This window comes from Hyperolius riggenbachi, chromosome 11 (assembly GCF_040937935.1).
Source record: "Hyperolius riggenbachi isolate aHypRig1 chromosome 11, aHypRig1.pri, whole genome shotgun sequence".
In the NCBI taxonomy this organism is placed as follows: domain Eukaryota; kingdom Metazoa; phylum Chordata; class Amphibia; order Anura; family Hyperoliidae; genus Hyperolius; species Hyperolius riggenbachi.
Genome location: NC_090656.1, coordinates 221,814,510 through 221,832,579, shown reverse-complemented (window position 1 = coordinate 221,832,579; position 18,070 = coordinate 221,814,510). Strand labels below are relative to the sequence as shown.

Sequence of the window (18,070 nt, the reverse complement as noted above, 5' to 3'; positions counted from 1 at the left end):
TGGAAGTTCCTCTGATGCCACATGATGGACAGACAGTGAGGAGATACTCACCATGCCCAGCAGAGGGCGCACACACATTGCATGTCCCTCCATGTAACCCCTGTGAGATGGACGGGTTATATAGGCTGGAAATTCCTCTAATGCCACATGATAGACAGACAGTGATGAGATACTCACCATGCCCAGCAGAGGGTGCACACACATTGCCTGTCACTCCATGAAACCCCTGTGAGATGGACGGGGTATATAGGCTGGAAGTTCCTCTAATGCCACTTGATGGACAGACAGTGATGAGATACTCACCATGCCCAGCAGAGGGCGAACACACTGGTACATTCCGTGCCACTTACCAGAGAGGAATAGCAGGATGTTTACACAACTTCTACAACCAAAGTACCAGCCTGACACACAGCTGAACGGACAGAGGCCACAGCTAGGTCAGTCTAGCAATGCCTTCTATGGTCTAGATGCAAGGCATAAATGCAAAAATCACACACGGTTTTATGCTTCACCTTTCCTCATTTTCACATGACAATTGCCACAGTTGTAAAACATCTCAAAATACATTATTTGGCTCATCCCAAATTAAAATGATACCATATGCTCCATATTTCATCCCCAGGGTACCACTATTGCCAGTCTGTGCGTCTGTAGACACTGAATGCAATCGCTGCGGCAAATCATTTGGGGACCCCAGTGCTGTACAAGCACTGCTAGGCAACAGGGATGCATTTATACAGTGTTGGGTCCACGAACAGTTGCCCTAACGATCGCATCCAATCGCTACAGGCGGAAGCCATTACAGGTGACAAAATATAGGTGGTACAAGGGGTTAATTAAGTAAGGGGTTAAACGTTAACCACAGGTGGAAAAAAACCCACCTTAATTATTTAATGGGACACTGTCACTTTAAAAAAATGAATACCTGCTGCTATAAAGCAATCCTTCACTTTTAAACCGGTGCAGGGACGACAAGGACAGTGGTGGAATGAAGTGCAGGACTTGGAATCTTTATAGAGACAAACTAGGATGTGAGAATCATGTCCAAGAATATGAAGTAGTTATACCTTTCCTAGTTCAGCAAATGCAGCCCTCACCCCACATATGAAAAAATACATGATCCCACATATGAAATGCAAAAATGACCTCACCATATGAAATGCAGCTGTTACCCCACATATGGAACAATCACCATGACATATCAAATGCAACAATGACCCCCACATGTGAAATGCAGCAATGAACCCCACATATGAAATGCAACAAATATATAAAAAAAATGGTCCACAACCATTGGTATTAGTGGGCTGAAGATAAAAATCCCCCCACCCCGATGCACCCCTTAACCCACAGTGTAGCCACCACCCCTGCAACCACTGGTGTCAGTTGCCAGACAGTGCCCTAACCCCTCTGTTTGCAGGTGAGTACTGCTTAACTCATATATTTATCAAAACTAATTGATGGAGGCCCCAGTAGTTTGAATTTTTTGTTTGAGTCAAGGGTGCACAACTAACAAATATATATACACATCTGTGTCCCAGTCACTGTATATGCAGCATCATTTGTATGGGACTCTATACAGCTATAGATAATTGCCTCTCTGGTGTTTCAGGGTCTTTGCTGGGATTTTCCCCACTTGCAGTGGATGCAAGTGGGGCCCCCCCCCCTTAGTGTAGCAATCATGGCCAGTGTCCCCTGCAGCTTGGAATTTCCTAAATTTACACTGGATGGACAGAGTGTTGCAAGTGATTCTCAGCAGAAAGCTTTGTGTTACATCACACTTACTGGAATACCAGCAGAAGTGGAAAAATATAGTGTTTATTTTCATCCTACAGCCAAAATAATGAAGCAGCCTGGAGGATAAATAGCAGGACAGCTAGTGCAGCAGCCAGACTGAGGAGCGCCTCTGATCACTGCACAGGTGAGACACATCTACCCACTGCTGCTCCCTCACTGCAGCTGTACAGCAATATCTGGGCTTTATAATGCACAGTTATAATTATTTTAGATAAATGTCTACTTTTTATTTAAAGTTAAATTTCAGGTAGAAATATTGCTTTCCTTTCCAAATTCTGCAGTAATTTATTATTATTATTGATTTATAAAGCGCTGCAGCTATACATAACCAAGTGCAGAGTGTAGTGCTAGACCTGCATGTCAGCAGCATTCTATTAGCTGAGGGAGGACCTCTCCCAGGCATACATGTGATAGGGACGTCTAGTAATATGGGTGTCAGGTAACACCGATAGTGGAATATAGGCAATTCTACTAACTTCCTCTGTAATCACACTAACCCCCTTATCCCCACCCTACTCCTAAAACTAACTTCCTCCCCTACTCCTAACACTAACCTCCCCCAACCTAATCCTAACACTGAGCTCCTCCCACCTACTCCTAGCACTAACTTTCCCCCTATCTACACCTAACACTGACCTCCCCCAACATTAACCTTTTCCCTACCTATTCCTAACACTACCCTACCCTCACTTACTCCTTACATTAACCTCCGCCCACCTACTCCTAACAATAACATTTTCCCACCTACTCCTAACACTTACCTCTCCCCTATCTACTCCTAACCTCTCCCTACCTACTCCTAACACTAACTTCCCTACCCCCACACCTGACACTAACCTCCTCCTGCCTACTCCTAACACTAACCTCTCCCCTACCTACACCTTACACTAACCTCTCCCCAACCTACTCCTAACCTCTCCCCTACCTACTAACACTAACCTCTCCCCTAACTACTCCTAACACTAACCTCTCTCCTACCTAACACGAACTTCGCCCCTACCTACACCTAACACTAACTTCCCCCTACCTACACCTAACACTAACTTCCCCCTACCTACACCTAACACTAACTTCCCCCTACCTACACCTAACACTAACCTCCCCCCTACCTACACCTAACACGAACCTCCCCCCTACCTACAGCTAACACTAACTTCCCCCCTACCTACACCTAACACTAACCTCCCCCTACCTACATCTAACACGAACCTCCCCCCTACCTACACCTAACACTAACTTCCCCCTACCTACACCTAACACTAACCTCCACCCTACCTACACCTAACACTAACCTCCCCCTACCTACACCTAACACTAACCTCTCCCCTACCTACTAACACTAACCTCTCCCCTACCTACTCCTAACACTAACCTCTCCCCTACCTACACCTAACACGAACCTCCCCCCTACCTACACCTAACACTAACCTCTCCCCTACCTACTAACACTAACCTCTCCCCTACCTACTCCTATCACTAACCTCTCCCCTACCTACACCTAACACTAACCTCCCCCCTACCTACATCTAACACTAACCTCCCCCCTACCTACACCTAACACTAACCTCCGCCCTACCTACACCTAACACTAACCTCCGCCCTACCTACACCTAACACTAACCTCCCCCCTACCTACACCTAACACTAACCTCTCCCCTACCTACTAACACTAACCTCTCCCCTACCTACTCCTAACACTAACCTCTCCCCTACCTACACCTAACACGAACCTCCCCCCTACCTACACCTAACACTAACCTCTCCCCTACCTACTAACACTAACCTCTCCCCTACCTACTCCTAACACTAACCTCTCCCCTACCTACACCTAACACTAACCTCCCCCCTACCTACATCTAACACTAACCTCCCCCCTACCTACACCTAACACGAACCTCTCCCCTACCTACTCCTAACACTAACCTCTCCACTACCTACACCTAACACTAACCTTCGCCCTACCTACACCTAACACTAAACTTCGCCCTACCTACACCTAAAACTAACCTCCGCCCTACCTACACCTAACACTAACCTCTCCCCTACCTACTCCTAACACTAACCTCTCCACTACCTACACCTAACACTAACCTTCGCCCTACCTACACCTAACACTAACCTCCGCCCTACCTACACCTAACACTAACCTCTCCCCTACCTACTCCTAACACTAACCTCTCCACTACCTACACCTAACCTCCGCCCTACCTACACCTAACACTAACCTCCGCCCTACCTACACCTAACACTAACCTCCGCCCTACCTACACCTAACACTAACCTCTCCCCTACCTACTCCTAACACTAACCTCTCCCCTACCTACTCCTAACACTAACCTCTCCCCTACCTACTCCTAACACTAACCTCTCCCCTACCTACTCCTAACACTAACCTCTCCCCTACCTACTCCTAACACTAACCTCTCCACTACCTACACCTAACACTAACCTCCGCCCTACCTACACCTAACACTAACCTCCGCCCTACCTACACCTAACACTAACCTCCCCCCTACCTACTCCTAACACTAACCTCTCCCCTACCTACTCCTAACACTAACCTCCCTCCTACCTACACCTAACACTAACCTCTCCCCTACCTACTCCTAACACTAACCTCTCCCCTACCTACTCCTAACACTAACCTCTCCACTACCTACACCTAACACTAATCTCCGCCCTACCTACACCTAACACTAACCTCCGCCCTACCTACACCTAACACTAACCTCCCCCCTACCTACACCTAACACTAACCTCTCCCCTACCTACACCTAACACTAACCTCTCCCCTACCTACTCCTAACACTAACCTCTCCCCTACCTACTCCTAACACTAACCTCTCCACTACCTACTCCTAACACTAACCTCTCCACTACCTACTCCTAACACTAACTTCCCCACCCCTGACGCTAACCTCTCCCCTACCTACTCCTAACACTAACCTCTCCCCTACCTACTCCTAACTTCCCCACACCCACACCTGACACTAACCTCTCCCCACCTATTCCCTCGCATAACCCAGCACCTAAGGTGTGCATGTCCAGATATATTTTATAGACAAGCACCTCTTACCATTTTCTCCCTCATGCTCAGCTATATTATAGCCGAGCAGTCATCACCAATGCTTCAATAGCTGGAGTTTGCCAATACTTCAGGGGTACTCTAGCACACAAATTACATGCTGGGCACTGCAATAGCTGCTAATTATATAGCAGCCTTTAGTGGTATCCACACTACCAGCCACGCCTCAAGCCTATTTTAGCCGATTCGCATTTCCCAGGGTTGATAAAGCCAAACCACAATAGTGTGGTAAGTGGATAGACTGTGTCCGACTTTCAATTTGCTGCCAGTAATTAATTTCTTAAACTGAAGGTGAACAAACCAGACAAGTGTACCCTTCATGATTACAGACCGCAAAGTACTTCCTCTTAGCAGGAGGCTTTGCTATTGAATGTTCACTATCAGGAGTACATCAGTGACTGGCAGCTTTCCACACAATGTAAAATGGCCTCACTGTCTCCCCCTACAGGATAAAGACACTCACTGACCAGAATGAGGGCTTCACTCATCCTGCTGCTATTGGGTCTGGCTGGTCTGGCTGTAGTTCAGGCGCAGTTTGGTTGGGCGAGGAAATCTGGAAGATTTATCAAACAAGCGGCTCAAGGTATGTGATTATAATGTACTGCATGTAACATTGTGCTACATCATCAGGGCTGGGGAGTTGGTACAAAAATAATCCGACTCCAACTCCTCAGTTTCTGATTTTACCAACTCCCCTAATTTGCATTTAACAATCTTATTGGCTAAAAGTACGTAACATAAAAGACATTTCATCACTGTCAAAGCTTAGGAATTTAAATGCTATATTAAAATGGCATCTGCTTTTAGGGACTAAAAGCTCCTGATCAGGAAGCTGACACTCTACCCTGTCGACCATCCCACTTATGGAGAACTCGTACAGGAGCTGACAATAGTTACAGGTTTTAAGTGAACATTCAAATTCATTTGTTTAAACAAACTACAGTTCAAGTAAAAATTAAGCAGTCTTTTGCAATGTACTAAAGTACATACTGAAAGGATACAAGTATATGAATGTCAATTTGCAAAACAGCTTGGCTGGATGTCGCAATAGTGACCAGGGAAGATCACCGAGATGCAAATAATTCTGAGTTGGTTGTTGCAGGACTATGCCAATTTTGTATGAAAAGATGTACAGACAGCTTCAAAATGGACCAATCTTCGACACAGGTGGAATTTGATTACCGGTAGTTCATTTTCAAGCTGCACAAATTTGAATACAACATTTGCATAAACCTGCATCAACTCATAATTAACAGAATTATTCGCATCTCATTGACCATCTCTACTAGTGATACAACTACTCATCTGGCTTTATTCTTACAGCAGAGATGTTATTATATATAAAGATTTCTTTGTACACATCAGATATACCGTCAGTTTGGAATTTAAAAAGTCCCAAAAAGTAGTTGAAAAACTACTATCAAATTTGTTTTGAGTATTTATTTATTTTTTGCTTTTTGAGGACTAAAATGCATTTTATCTCAACTGATGAAAATATCACCTTGGAGAAAACTCAGGTGAAAAAGTGAATTGCATATGGGCCTCTGTATTTTAAAGAGACACTGTAATTAGAAAAACGGCCCCTGGGGGGTACTCACCTCGGGAGGGGGAAGCCTCCGGATCCTAATGAGGATTCCTCCGTCCTTCTCGGTCCCACAGGGGTCTCGCTGCAGCCCTTCAAAGCTGGCCCGACAAATCCGTCAGCCTGTTCAATATTTACCTTTCCAGGCTCCAGCGGGGACGCTGATTCGCTTTCAGCTCCGAAGTAGACGGAAATACCCGATCTCAGTCGAGTCCATTCTACTGCGCAGGCGCCGGAAACTTGCGCCTGCACATTAGAACGGACCCGACTGAGATTGGGTATTTCCGCCTACTTCGGAGCGCAGCGCCGCTACTGCGCCTGTGCTGGGGCCGGGAAGGTAAATATTTACATTGCCGACGTTTGAGGAAGCACAGCGGGACCCCCGTGGGATGCAGGAGGACGGGGGAAGCCTCGATAGGATCCGGAGGCTTCCCCCTCCCGAGGTTAGTACCCCCCGGGGCCGTTTTTCTCAGTACAGGTTTTCTTTAAGCTATAAAACAAAGCAGAAATAATTACCCTTTGGACTGCTCTGCAGTAAAACCTTATCTCAAGCTGTCTCTCACTGTTTCTTGTCTGTTTAAAGAGACTCTAAAGCCTAGAAAAAAAAACAGGTTTTTACTTTAAAAACCTGTTTAACATAATTGCCCCACCTAAAACACTGCATCCCCGTGGCTGAAAACTCCATAAATCACCCCAAACTCCCTGGGGCACATTGCGGGGCTCCTGCCTAGTAGAGGCAGAGCTGTGGCCTGTAGCTCTGCCTCTACACCTGTCAATCGGCGCTGATCGCCGCCTCCGCCCGCCCCACTCAGTCTTCTTTCACTGAGTGGCGGGGAGAAGCGGAGATATGTGCGGATTGACATGCATGGAGGCAGAGCTGCAGCCCAAAGCTCTGCCTCCCCAGGGCAGCAAAATCCACGACCAGCAAACTCGTGGATTTTTGCCCAGGGTGTTTGGGGTCATTTATGGAGTTTTCAGCTGCGGGGATGCAGCGGTTCAGGTGGGGCAATTATGTTAAACAGGTTTTAAAGTAAAAACCTATTTTTTTCTAGGCTTCAGAGTCTCTTTAAGTGCTTCAGAAAACAGGGCAGTATTCTACAGAGTTGATCAAATAGCTCAGAGAAGCTCTTTTGCATAGATAAGTTTTTTGTTTTCAACTCTTCCTGTACTGGAAAACAATGAGATTTTTTTCTTTGCCACTAATGTTCCATTTCTTAGCTGTACTACAGCCCTGTGCATCATCTATTATAAGTTTTAATAAAGAAATGCCATGGAGTTTGAACAATCGCAATAGCCTTAATGGTTTATGGACTTGTCAGGGTTTTTCATCAGCACTGAGGTCAGGCAGGAGATAAGAAAACCCTTGTAAGGGTCACCCTCATCTCTTGTCTCCTATAATGTACTATGTAACTGTGTTTCAGGCTCCCGCGACATGTACAGGGCTTATGATGATATGAAGAAGTCAAACTGGAGAGAGTCAGACAAGTATTTCCACGCTCGGGGGAATTATGATGCTGCACGGAGAGGAAGTGGTGGAGTTTTCGCAGCCAAGGTTATAAGGTGAGGACGGCATCACTGCCTGTTATAAGCCTTTAGAAGCCAAAGAGAGAGCGGCATGTCTAGAACGTATACGGGGGAGGGGCAGGACACAGGTTAGCTGGAAGGACAGTATGGAGTAACACTGAACACCAAGGATTTGAGGGCATAGCTCCTAATTTTGTTGTGTGTGATATACTACCTAATTATGTTGTTTTGGGGGGTGGGTAAACGTACTGCATAATTATGCTATTCAGAGGAATATCCTACCTGATTATGTTGTTTAAGGGTGTACACTGCTTTATGTTGTTTGTGGCAACATGCTGCCTAATTATTGTCTTTGGGGATAATATAGGTTTCCTACTCTTCTTGTCTTGTTGGGGGGAGGCGGGGATATGCTACCTTATTATGTTTTAAGAATATGTTGTGTAAAGATGTTTGGGGGCACAGTCAAAAGAAGTTGTTTGGTGGACACAATAGGCTTGATTCACAAAGCCGTGCTAAACAGTTAGCACGTGAAGTGCCGCTCGCGGACATTTGCGCACGATAACACGGACTTTTGCACGGGATTACGCGGACTTTTGCACGCAAAAGCCGGCGTAATCGGGTGCAAAAGTCTGCGAGCGGCACTTCACGTGCTAACTGTTTAGCACGGCTTTGTGAATCAAGCCCAATGTCCATTTTTAAAATTTGGAGGTCATGCTGCCTAACTATGTCATTTGGAGGGGAAACTCTGCCTAATTATATAGTTTTTGGGGCGACGCACTGTTACACACACTTGCTCATGTCAACTTACCTCTCCTCACTCCTGCGCTAGTTCCTGCAAGGGCGGCTGAGTGCACACTCCAGCCGCCAAGTGGCACACAGCTCCTCTCTTCTTAGTAATGGCGGAGAGATGCAGACCTGACGGAATTCTGGGTTCAGCGTCTCTCCCTCTGTTGCTGCGTCTCTGCTCCTTATGTGCAGTGGCCGAAGGTGGTATTGCACCAGTCACTAATTGAGAGGCAGGGTAAAGCTCTGCACTCTCACTATTTGGATGCTGCTGCACCACTAGTCATTCCCCCTTCCCTATCCTCACTTCACCCCTTTGGCATTCCCTCGGCCAGGCTCTCCCCTCCAGGATCCCCTGCTCGCTAATACCTATTGCTACGCCTGTCAGCAGCCTAACACAGGATCCCTGCCATTTTCCCTGCCTTTCAGTCCTAACCTGCCAGTCACCTCCCTGCCTATCCGATCCCTTCCTGGGATCTCCCCTATCATCTTCCTGTCTGCTGCACCCTGGGGTTTCCTCTTAGCCTGCTAGTTCCCTCCGTGGAACTCTCGAGTCACCTGCAGATTCCCAGGGTTTCCCTTTGTCTGTCAGTATCCTCCGGGCACTCTCCAGTCACCTGCAACTTCCCCCGTGATTTTCTTAGTCTGCCAGTATTTCCCGGGGTTTCCCCCAGCCTGCTAGTTCCCTCCGTTGAACTTTCCAGTCACCTACAGGGGATTCCTCCAGCCTGTCCATTTCCTCCTGGGTTCCTAGCCTGTCAGATCCCTTCCCATTGAATACCTCTGATTGCCAGTATCTTCGGGACTTACCTTGTCAGTCAGTACCCCTCCTGGGATCTGTAGCTGCCAGCTCCTTACCCGGGATTTCCCTTGTCAGTCCGCTGCCCTCCTGGCAGCCCCTATAGTCAGGCCCCTTCCCGTTTTCCTACTGGGAACTCCTCCTATCAGTGTCCTTCCTGGGATCCCTATAGGTTAGGCCTACCTGCCTGCCAAGCCTGTCCAGGTCCTATAGCTCCATGGTCTGCTCTGCTCGAGTTCCATTCCTATCCTGTTAGGTACCCTCTGTTTTTCCCATCACTTGTGCGGTAGTCCTGGGGGTCATGACCTGGCGAGCACCAGGCAGCAACGTAGTACGTCGCCCACTAGTAGTGACGGCCCATCATTCCTTGCGGGGGGTGCTCTGGTGAAGACCCCTGCTTGCTTAAATCCCACACTGCTCACCCTTTGATACCAGTGACGGGATCAACAGAACCCGGATGGTTCGCAAGAACCCTGACAGTTATGATGCTTGTGGGGTATGCTAGTTATGTTGTTCTGTGGGATATGTTGCCTAATTATTTTGTTTGGATACATTGATTGTCTACTTAGTTTTTTGAAAGAATATGGTGCCTTATTACGTTTGGGGATGTCTTTTTTTAACCACTTGAGGACCGCAGAGTTAAACCCCCCTAAAGACCAGGCCATTTTTCATTAAATAGGCCACTGCAGCTTTAAGGCCAAGCTGCAGGGCCGCACAACTCAGCACACAAGTGATTCCCCCCTTTTCTCCCCACCAACAGAGCTCTCTGTTGGTGGGGTCTGATCGCTCCCCCAATGTTTATTTATTTTTTGCCAAATATTTATTTTTTTCCTTTATTAAATTTGTGTATTTCTTTAAATGTTTTTTCCCTCTCCCTCCCTCCCTCCCTCCCCCGGTCAGCCAATTACAGAGATTGGCTATGATAGGCTTTAGCCTATCACAGCGGATCATTTCTGTGTGCCCCAGGGGGACAGCCATGTCACATGGCTGTCTCCAGTACAGCACTGCCGTAGATCACAACGCTGTTCTATGTAAATAGACAGTGGTTTCGTCGCCGCCGCTGGGAGACTGAAGGCGGAGCGGAGATGCACGCGCATCAATGTGTGCGATCTCCAGCAGAGCAGGCCCGCAGGACCTTACACCAATCGGCGTTAGGCGGTCCTGGGGCTGCTGCCGCGTCCATCGGCGTGACGTGGTCGGGTAGTAGTTAAACATTTAAGATTCTAGTTTAAGATATTTAAGATTCTAGTTTAAGATGATTGTTTGTTGTGGAAAACCATATACAGCAAAGTCTGGCATTCAGGCAACCAGAAGTCTCAACTAACCAGCATGCTTGAGTGTATAATGGGGACTTTTTTTTGGGGGGGGGGGGTCTGCCAACCATAAAATACTCACCGAGCCTCCAGTGACATCATGTAGCTTCTAGCAGCCTCCGGGTGTATGAGCAAGGCTCCTGGGCATGTCACATGACCCAGAAAACCAGCTTTGTCAGGTGCCTACCTAGTAGATACAGGACGTTGTTGGAGGCTCGGTGAGTACTGTATCTTGCACAGGGGGGGGAGGTTTGTGCTTTTTCGTCCAGTTGCTCAAACAATCGGCAAGCACATGTATCCGGCGACCCCCTGCTGGTGCCGGATACTGGGGACTGTGCTGTATACACCATTTTATTAATGACAGGAGGGGCCAGTAAGTGGATGGGGGATTTTCTCAGAGCATGTAGGTCCCCTTTACAGAGGAACTCCAGTGCAAATAATGTAATAAAAAAAAGTGCTTCATTTTTTCAATAATTATGAATAAATGATTTAGTCAGTGTTGGCCCATTGTAAATACTTTCCTCTATCTGATTTACAATCTGCCATTATTCACATGGTGACATACACATTTTTACTGCTGGCAGGTGATGTCAGTGGAAGGAGATGCTGCTTGCTTTTTTTGGCACTTGGAAACAGCTGTACACAGCTATTTCCCACAATGCAACGAGGTTCACAGACAGGAAACTGCCAGGACCATGGTCCTCACAGTTTCTGTGGGAGTGGTTTCACCACAATATCAGCCATACAGAGCCACCTGATGATCCATTTGAGAAAAAGATTTCTCATGAGAAAGGGGGTAGCAGCTACTGATTGGGATGAAGTTCAATTCTTGGTCACACCACTCCTTAAACATCAAAAAAAGTAATGTATTCACTGTGTGTGTGTTTCTATCTCCCCCAGCAATGTAAGAGAAGGTGTTCAGAGAGCCATGGGAGAATCTGCCGCTGACAGCAGGGCGGACCAGGCGGCCAACCGATGGGGCCGAAACGGAGGAGATCCAAACCGTTACAGACCTAAAGGACTGCCCAGCAAATACTAGAGCCCACCTCCAATCCTGGCACACCAATCCTATGTAACCAATCCATGCCAGCTTCACCAATAAGAAGCGTGCAGTACAGCCTACATCCACTCGCTATCTATCTTTTGACAGAACATTGTCAAAACATATTAAGCAAGTTACTTTATACAAAAATATCTTCTAACTTAAAAAAAACCCTCTGCTGTAAATATTCACTGCTTGTACATTAAATGAAACATTTCAACCCAATGTGACTTGGTTGTGTAGCCGGTTTCTTGTAATTAAAGAGGAACTCCTTCAAAAGATAGTAGCAGTGTGGATAATCCTACTAATATTATAAATGGGAACGTTTGTATGTTTGCATGTTTGTTACTCACTCACGCAAAAATTGCTGAATGGATTTGAATGAAATTTGGCACACACATAGTATACTACCTGGAATAACTTATAGGATACTTTTTATTCCCATAACCAAAGAGTGGGCGGAGACAAATACAAATTTTACTGGGAAAATGTAAACAGCAGCCATTCTTACACTGTTAATGGCAGGGTTCTCAAACTTTGCACAGTTGGTCACTGGGTGACTGGGGTTAATATTCAGAAAAGTGGGTGGAGCCTACAAAAGGCAATCAAAATTCACCTATTGATTTTCAAGGGGAATATTTAATTGCTGCCATTCTTGCCCTGTTAATGGCAGAGGCCTCAAACCTGGTACAGATGATCATTGGGTGACTGGGGTTCGAATTCAGAAAAGGGGTGGAGCCACAGCCAATCAGATTTATCTTATTTCAATGCAAATTATTGATGCCAAAGACTGCAAAGCTCACAATCTTGGTCATTGAGTATTTGTGTGTTAGTTAGGGTTAGGAAAAGTGGGCAGAGCCAACACGGCCAAACACATACCAGGGCAACGCCGGGCCACCAGCTAGTAATATAATAATAAAATCAATACATTACAAAATGAGAAGGTAAAAAAAAATAGAAGATAGATTAAAGTGAACCTCCGGACTAAAAATCTACTCAGCAGAACTGAAAAGGCTTGGTGTTTCTTTAACAGTTTCCTAGCATCAGAACTTTGTTTTTATTACCAAAGCATCATTTTTAGCCGCAATTTTAGATAAGCTCCACCCATCAAAGAAAAAAAGCCCGGGCTTTTTTTCCCTGATGCTGTGCAGAGCATGATGGAATTTCCTATGTTGTTAATCACGTTGCCTAGCAACTGGAAGAAGTGCTCAGGACACAGGAAAGTTGGAACTGTCTCATGCTCCCTGTCACCTCCTTTCAACCAAAAAGATGGCTGCCATCATGAAATCAAACATTTTCTGGTTCTTTTAAAACAGGGTGGGTAAGAGATTATATGACCTATCTATTTTAATTAACATAACTAATGTAACTTAATGACAGTATGTTTGTTTAGGCTGGAGTTCCTCTTTAAGAAATTATTGAATCTCGCAGTGCAATACGTTCATGTTGTTTGATCCACAATAAGCTTGCAGGCCATCATCTTTACTACTGGCAGACAAGGGGAAAAAAAAAAAAAAAAGACAGCACCAACAGCCATCATCTATAAACAGACCCACTAACAATGTGATAGGCTAAAGTATACCTTTTATTTTATCACATTGTTAGTGGGTCTGTTTATAAACTATATATGCACTTCTTGTTTGGCAAATGGAGAAAGCCATCATTTCCCAGAATGCAACAAAGTTCGCAGACAGGAAACTGCCATGACATCACACTGTGGGAGGGGTTTCACTATAATATCAGCCAAACAGGGCCACCTGATGATCTATTAGAGAAAGGGTTAAGATTTCCTGTGGGAAAGGGGGTATCTGCTTCTGATTGGGATGAAGTTGGACTTGGTTAAAGTTTCTCTTTAAAGAGACTCCGTAACAAAAATTGCATCCTGTTTTTTATCATCCTACAAGTTCCAAAAGCTATTCTAATGTGTTCTGGCTTACTGCAGCACTTTGTACTATCACAGTCTCTGTAATAAATCAACTTATCTATCTCTTGTCAGACTTGTCAGCCTGTGTCTGGAAGGCTGCCAAGTTCTTCAGTGTTGTGGTTCTGCTATGAACTCCGCCTTCCAGGCCCCTCTATGCACACTGCCTGTGTGTTATTTAGATTAGAGCAGCTTCTCTCTTCTCTCTTATCTTTTACAAGCTGGATAAATCGTCCTCTGAGCTGGCTGGGCTTTCACATAGTGAGGAATTACAGACAAGGGCAAAGCTGTTTGCAGGAAGAAAGGAGCAGCCTGAAACTTCAGTGCATGAGAGATGCAGGGGGAAAGAAACACACAAATGATCTCTTGAGATTCAAAAGGAAGGCTGTATACAGCCTGCTTGTGTATAAATGTATTTTCTATGTGTGGACATACTGTACATCAACCTACTTCCTGTTTTGGTGGCCATTTTGTTTGTTTATAAACAAACATTTTAAAACTGTTTTTAACCACTTTTAATGCGGCGGGGAGCGGCGAAATTGTGACAGAGGGGAATAGGAGATGTCCCCTAACGCACTGGTATGTTTACTTTTGTGTGATTTTAACAATACAGATTCTCTTTAAAAGACAACTCCACCATAGTACAAGCATCTGTATAACAGACAATGATCAGCCAACACAATAAAACTACAGGTAGTCCCCGGTTAACAAACAAGATAGGGACTGTAGGTTCGTTCTTAAACTGAATCCGATCTTAAGTCGGAACAATGTGCTATCTCTGTCCCCTGTACCTCCTCTGTGCCTCCAGTGTCCCCTCTCTGGGTCACCTCTGCCTTCTGTGCCTGCTTATACAAGTTTAAAAACCATTTTTTCTTAGAATTTTTTTTAAAAAAACTACAAGTCCAATTTGAATTTTTTTTTTACTTGTTCCCATGGAAACACTGAATTCATTCCATTCGTATTGGCTGGGCGTTCGTAAGTCAGGGACTACCTGTACTTCCATAATTGTGAAGGTCCACCAGGTGGAATCAAAGCAGTTCTGACCCATTGAGGCATGGACTCCACCAGACCTCAGAGGGCTTCAAAAGCTATCTGGTACCAAGATCATTTAAAGGAATACGGAAGTGTCATGTAAAATGAGATAGACATGTGTATTTACAGTGCCAAGCACACAAATAACTAGGCTGTGTTCCTCTTTTTTATCTGCCTGAAAGAGTTAACAGTTAAAAGCCACAAATAGGATGAATCTGGATCACAGACAGAAAGTGTGTCTCTCCCTGTTAGAGGATCGCCACACTGAAAGGGAGAAACACCAGGAACTATGTTGCTGGTCTGACAGAGGTGGTCTGATAGGTTCACAGTGATCACGGGTCAAGAGCCAACAGAATTCTAATACCCAGTCTGCCTCTGGTACATCCCGTCACCCTGAAACAGCCACAGACAGGACTAGGGCTGTGGAGTCGGGACAAATATCATCCGACTCCAACTCCTCAGTTAATGAAACCACCGACTCCAACTCTGACTCCAGGTACCCAAAATAACTCCAACTCCAACGTCTAACACTTACCAAAGCTGTGGATTTGGTACAAAAATCATCCGACTCCAACTCCGACTCCAGGTACCCAAAATTGTTCCGATCTCTCGACTCCGACTCCACAGCCCTGACAGGACATACCAAGTTCTTCTTTAGCCCTGATGGGGTTAAAGAACACCTGAGCCGAGGCAAAGCTACGCAAGATAAGCATAGAGGTATTTCATGCTGGATCCACATGCCTCTGTGCGTTGTCTGTTCCTCTCCTTGTTAAAGAGGCACTGAAGCGAAAAAAAAATTATGATAATTATGATTTGTATGTGTAGTACAGCGAAGAAATAAAACATTAAGATCAGATACATCAGTCTAATTGATTCCAGTACAGGAAGAGTTAAGAAACTCCAGTTGTTATCTCTATGCAAAAAAAGCCATTAAGCTCTACGACTTTCAAAGTCAGAGAGGGCTGTTTTCTGACTTTTATTATCTCAATTGTTAGTGAACAAATTTCTTTTTCTCTGCCAGAGGAGAGGTCATAGGTTCACAGACTGCTCTGAAAGACTCATTTTGAATGCAGAGTGTTGTGTAATCTGCACATATTATAGAATGATGCAATGTTAGAAAAAACACTATATACCTGAAAACAAAAGTATGAGAATATTTTCTTTGCTGCTAATCTTCTAGTAATTATTCATAGTACACAACCAATTCATTATATCATATATATTTTTTTCGCTTCAGTGTCTCTTTAAGTCCGGTCCCTGTAATCACTCCTTAAAAAAATGTGACTTTCAGCTAAGGCCAAAATATTTCCTCCTATAACCCTCCCAGCTACACAAGTACATTGACTTATGATGTTGGTCCCATGATCATAGTTCTTACACTCCTAATTCAATTAATGCCATCTATGAATAGGGTGTACTTGTTTTTAGGCACTTGTTTTTTAATTGACCTGAAGAAGTGGGTTACAATTCTCAAAACGTGTTGTCACCTTAGCATATCTTCAAATCTTTTCATTATGTAATAACATGCATCTGGTCACTGAGTGAGAGGAGGCGCCCCAGCAATGATGTGGACAGGAAGCATGGACTAATGGAGCAGGAGGGACAGGGGAGTTGCTATGCTAAAAAAGTGAACATTATATTCTTTACTTTCCTGTTAGTACTAATCAGGTTTCTATCTACACCCACAATGCTTGATGTAGCATTTTCTCCAGATTTAAAACCATCATTTAAAACTGATTTTGTAACGGTCTCTACTGTAAGAAACATTTCTGCACTATTTTTACTATTTTGACAACTTGTCATTATTATATGTCTTGTTGTTATCTTTTACTTCAATAAAGCTGGCATGTTGGGCAAAAAAAAAAAAGTGAACTTTACTACTGGATTGAGTAATGAAAGCTCAATAATTTGCCAGACTTACTTCCTTTTGGAGGACTCAGTGACAGGGTTAAAGGATACCTTAGCCCTTAATTCAATAATTGACGCCCTTTGTGTGTGGGGGGGGAGGTGCGCCTAGGCTGACCGCACCTTCTGTGTCCCGGCGTCTGTTTCTGTTCATCCGGAAAAGGTCCCGTTTCAAAGTAGTGGTCAACTGGGTCGCCACAGGAGCACTCCCCATGGAAAGATGAAGCCAGCGCGTGTGACCTCTGACCCAGACATACTGTGTGCGCATGCGCAGTATGTCTGCTTGGGAACCTGGTGCCAGCACTCACCGCTGACCTGTAGTCCAGTGTGCACTCGTGTTGGCCACGTATTCCTGCGGGAGTGCGTGCGTACTCCCGAGGACATACTACACCTGCGCCGATCACTACTTTGGAATGGAACCTTTTTCAGGCGAATGGAGACAGACGCTGGGTCACAGGAGCTGCGGTAAGCCTATGCGCACCTCCACACATGACATCAATTACTGAATTCATTCAAGAGAACCTGAGGCGGGTATTTTAAATCTCAAGAGACTGCAGAGGCATGTCCTGTGCATAATGATATGCCTTTAGGTTTCGCTATGGCCGTCTGTAGGCCCCCCTGGGGTCTGCTGTGCCCCTCTGAAAAAAGTGCTAGGCTAGCGACGATCTGCTTGTCGCTAGCCCTGTATTTACCTGCAAGCTGTCAGTCTATCAGCGCTCCCCCGCCTCTGTCCCCGCCTCCGTGAGCTTCCTCCAATCGGAAGCCAAGCCGAGACGTGGGAGGTACTTCCTGGGTCACGGCTTAGCTTCCAATTGGAGGAAGCTCACGGCAGCGGGGACAGAGGCGGGGGAGCCAATACAGAATGACAGGATAGAGGTAAATACACGGCTAGCGACAAGCAGATTATCGCTAGCCTAGCGCTTTTTTCAGGGGGGCACAGCAGACCCGGGGGGGGGGGGAGGCATGTCATTATGCACAGGACATGCTGCTGTGGTCTCTTAAGATTTAAAATACCCGCCTCAGGTTATCTTTAAGGGCTAAGGAATCCTTTAAGGTAGCCATAAATCAGGCAACTTCGTGGGCCGATCAACCATTCAATTTGATTCCTATAATCAAATTGGATGGAAATTGGTGCTGCCAAGAGCATGCCCGCTTGAGGATTCTACCTATCTGGGGCACAAATTCGTTGCATATAAGCAAGATGTAGGGCCGACATGCTTGATGTATGCAGACGGGGGCTGTAGCCAGCGGTGGACACAAACGGGTAATGGTTACTGCATGGGGCAC

At 45.5% G+C, this 18,070-nt stretch overlaps 2 protein-coding genes across 3 annotated transcripts in view; one reads left to right on the top strand and one right to left on the bottom strand.

Moving 5' to 3' along the window:
* The window catches only part of SAAL1 (serum amyloid A like 1), a 227,095-nt gene that overhangs the window by 163,448 nt on the left and 45,577 nt on the right, over window positions 1-18,070 (bottom strand). The gene's annotated exons all lie outside the window — the stretch shown is intronic.
* LOC137538500 (serum amyloid A-5 protein-like) lies at window positions 1,824-12,150 on the top strand. The gene is made up of 4 exons (XM_068260721.1): window positions 1,824-1,921; window positions 5,331-5,465; window positions 7,886-8,024; window positions 11,784-12,150. Exons 2-4 carry the CDS (start codon window positions 5,354-5,356, stop codon window positions 11,920-11,922), a joined length of 390 nt encoding a protein of 129 aa, XP_068116822.1. The 5' UTR covers window positions 1,824-1,921; window positions 5,331-5,353; the 3' UTR covers window positions 11,923-12,150.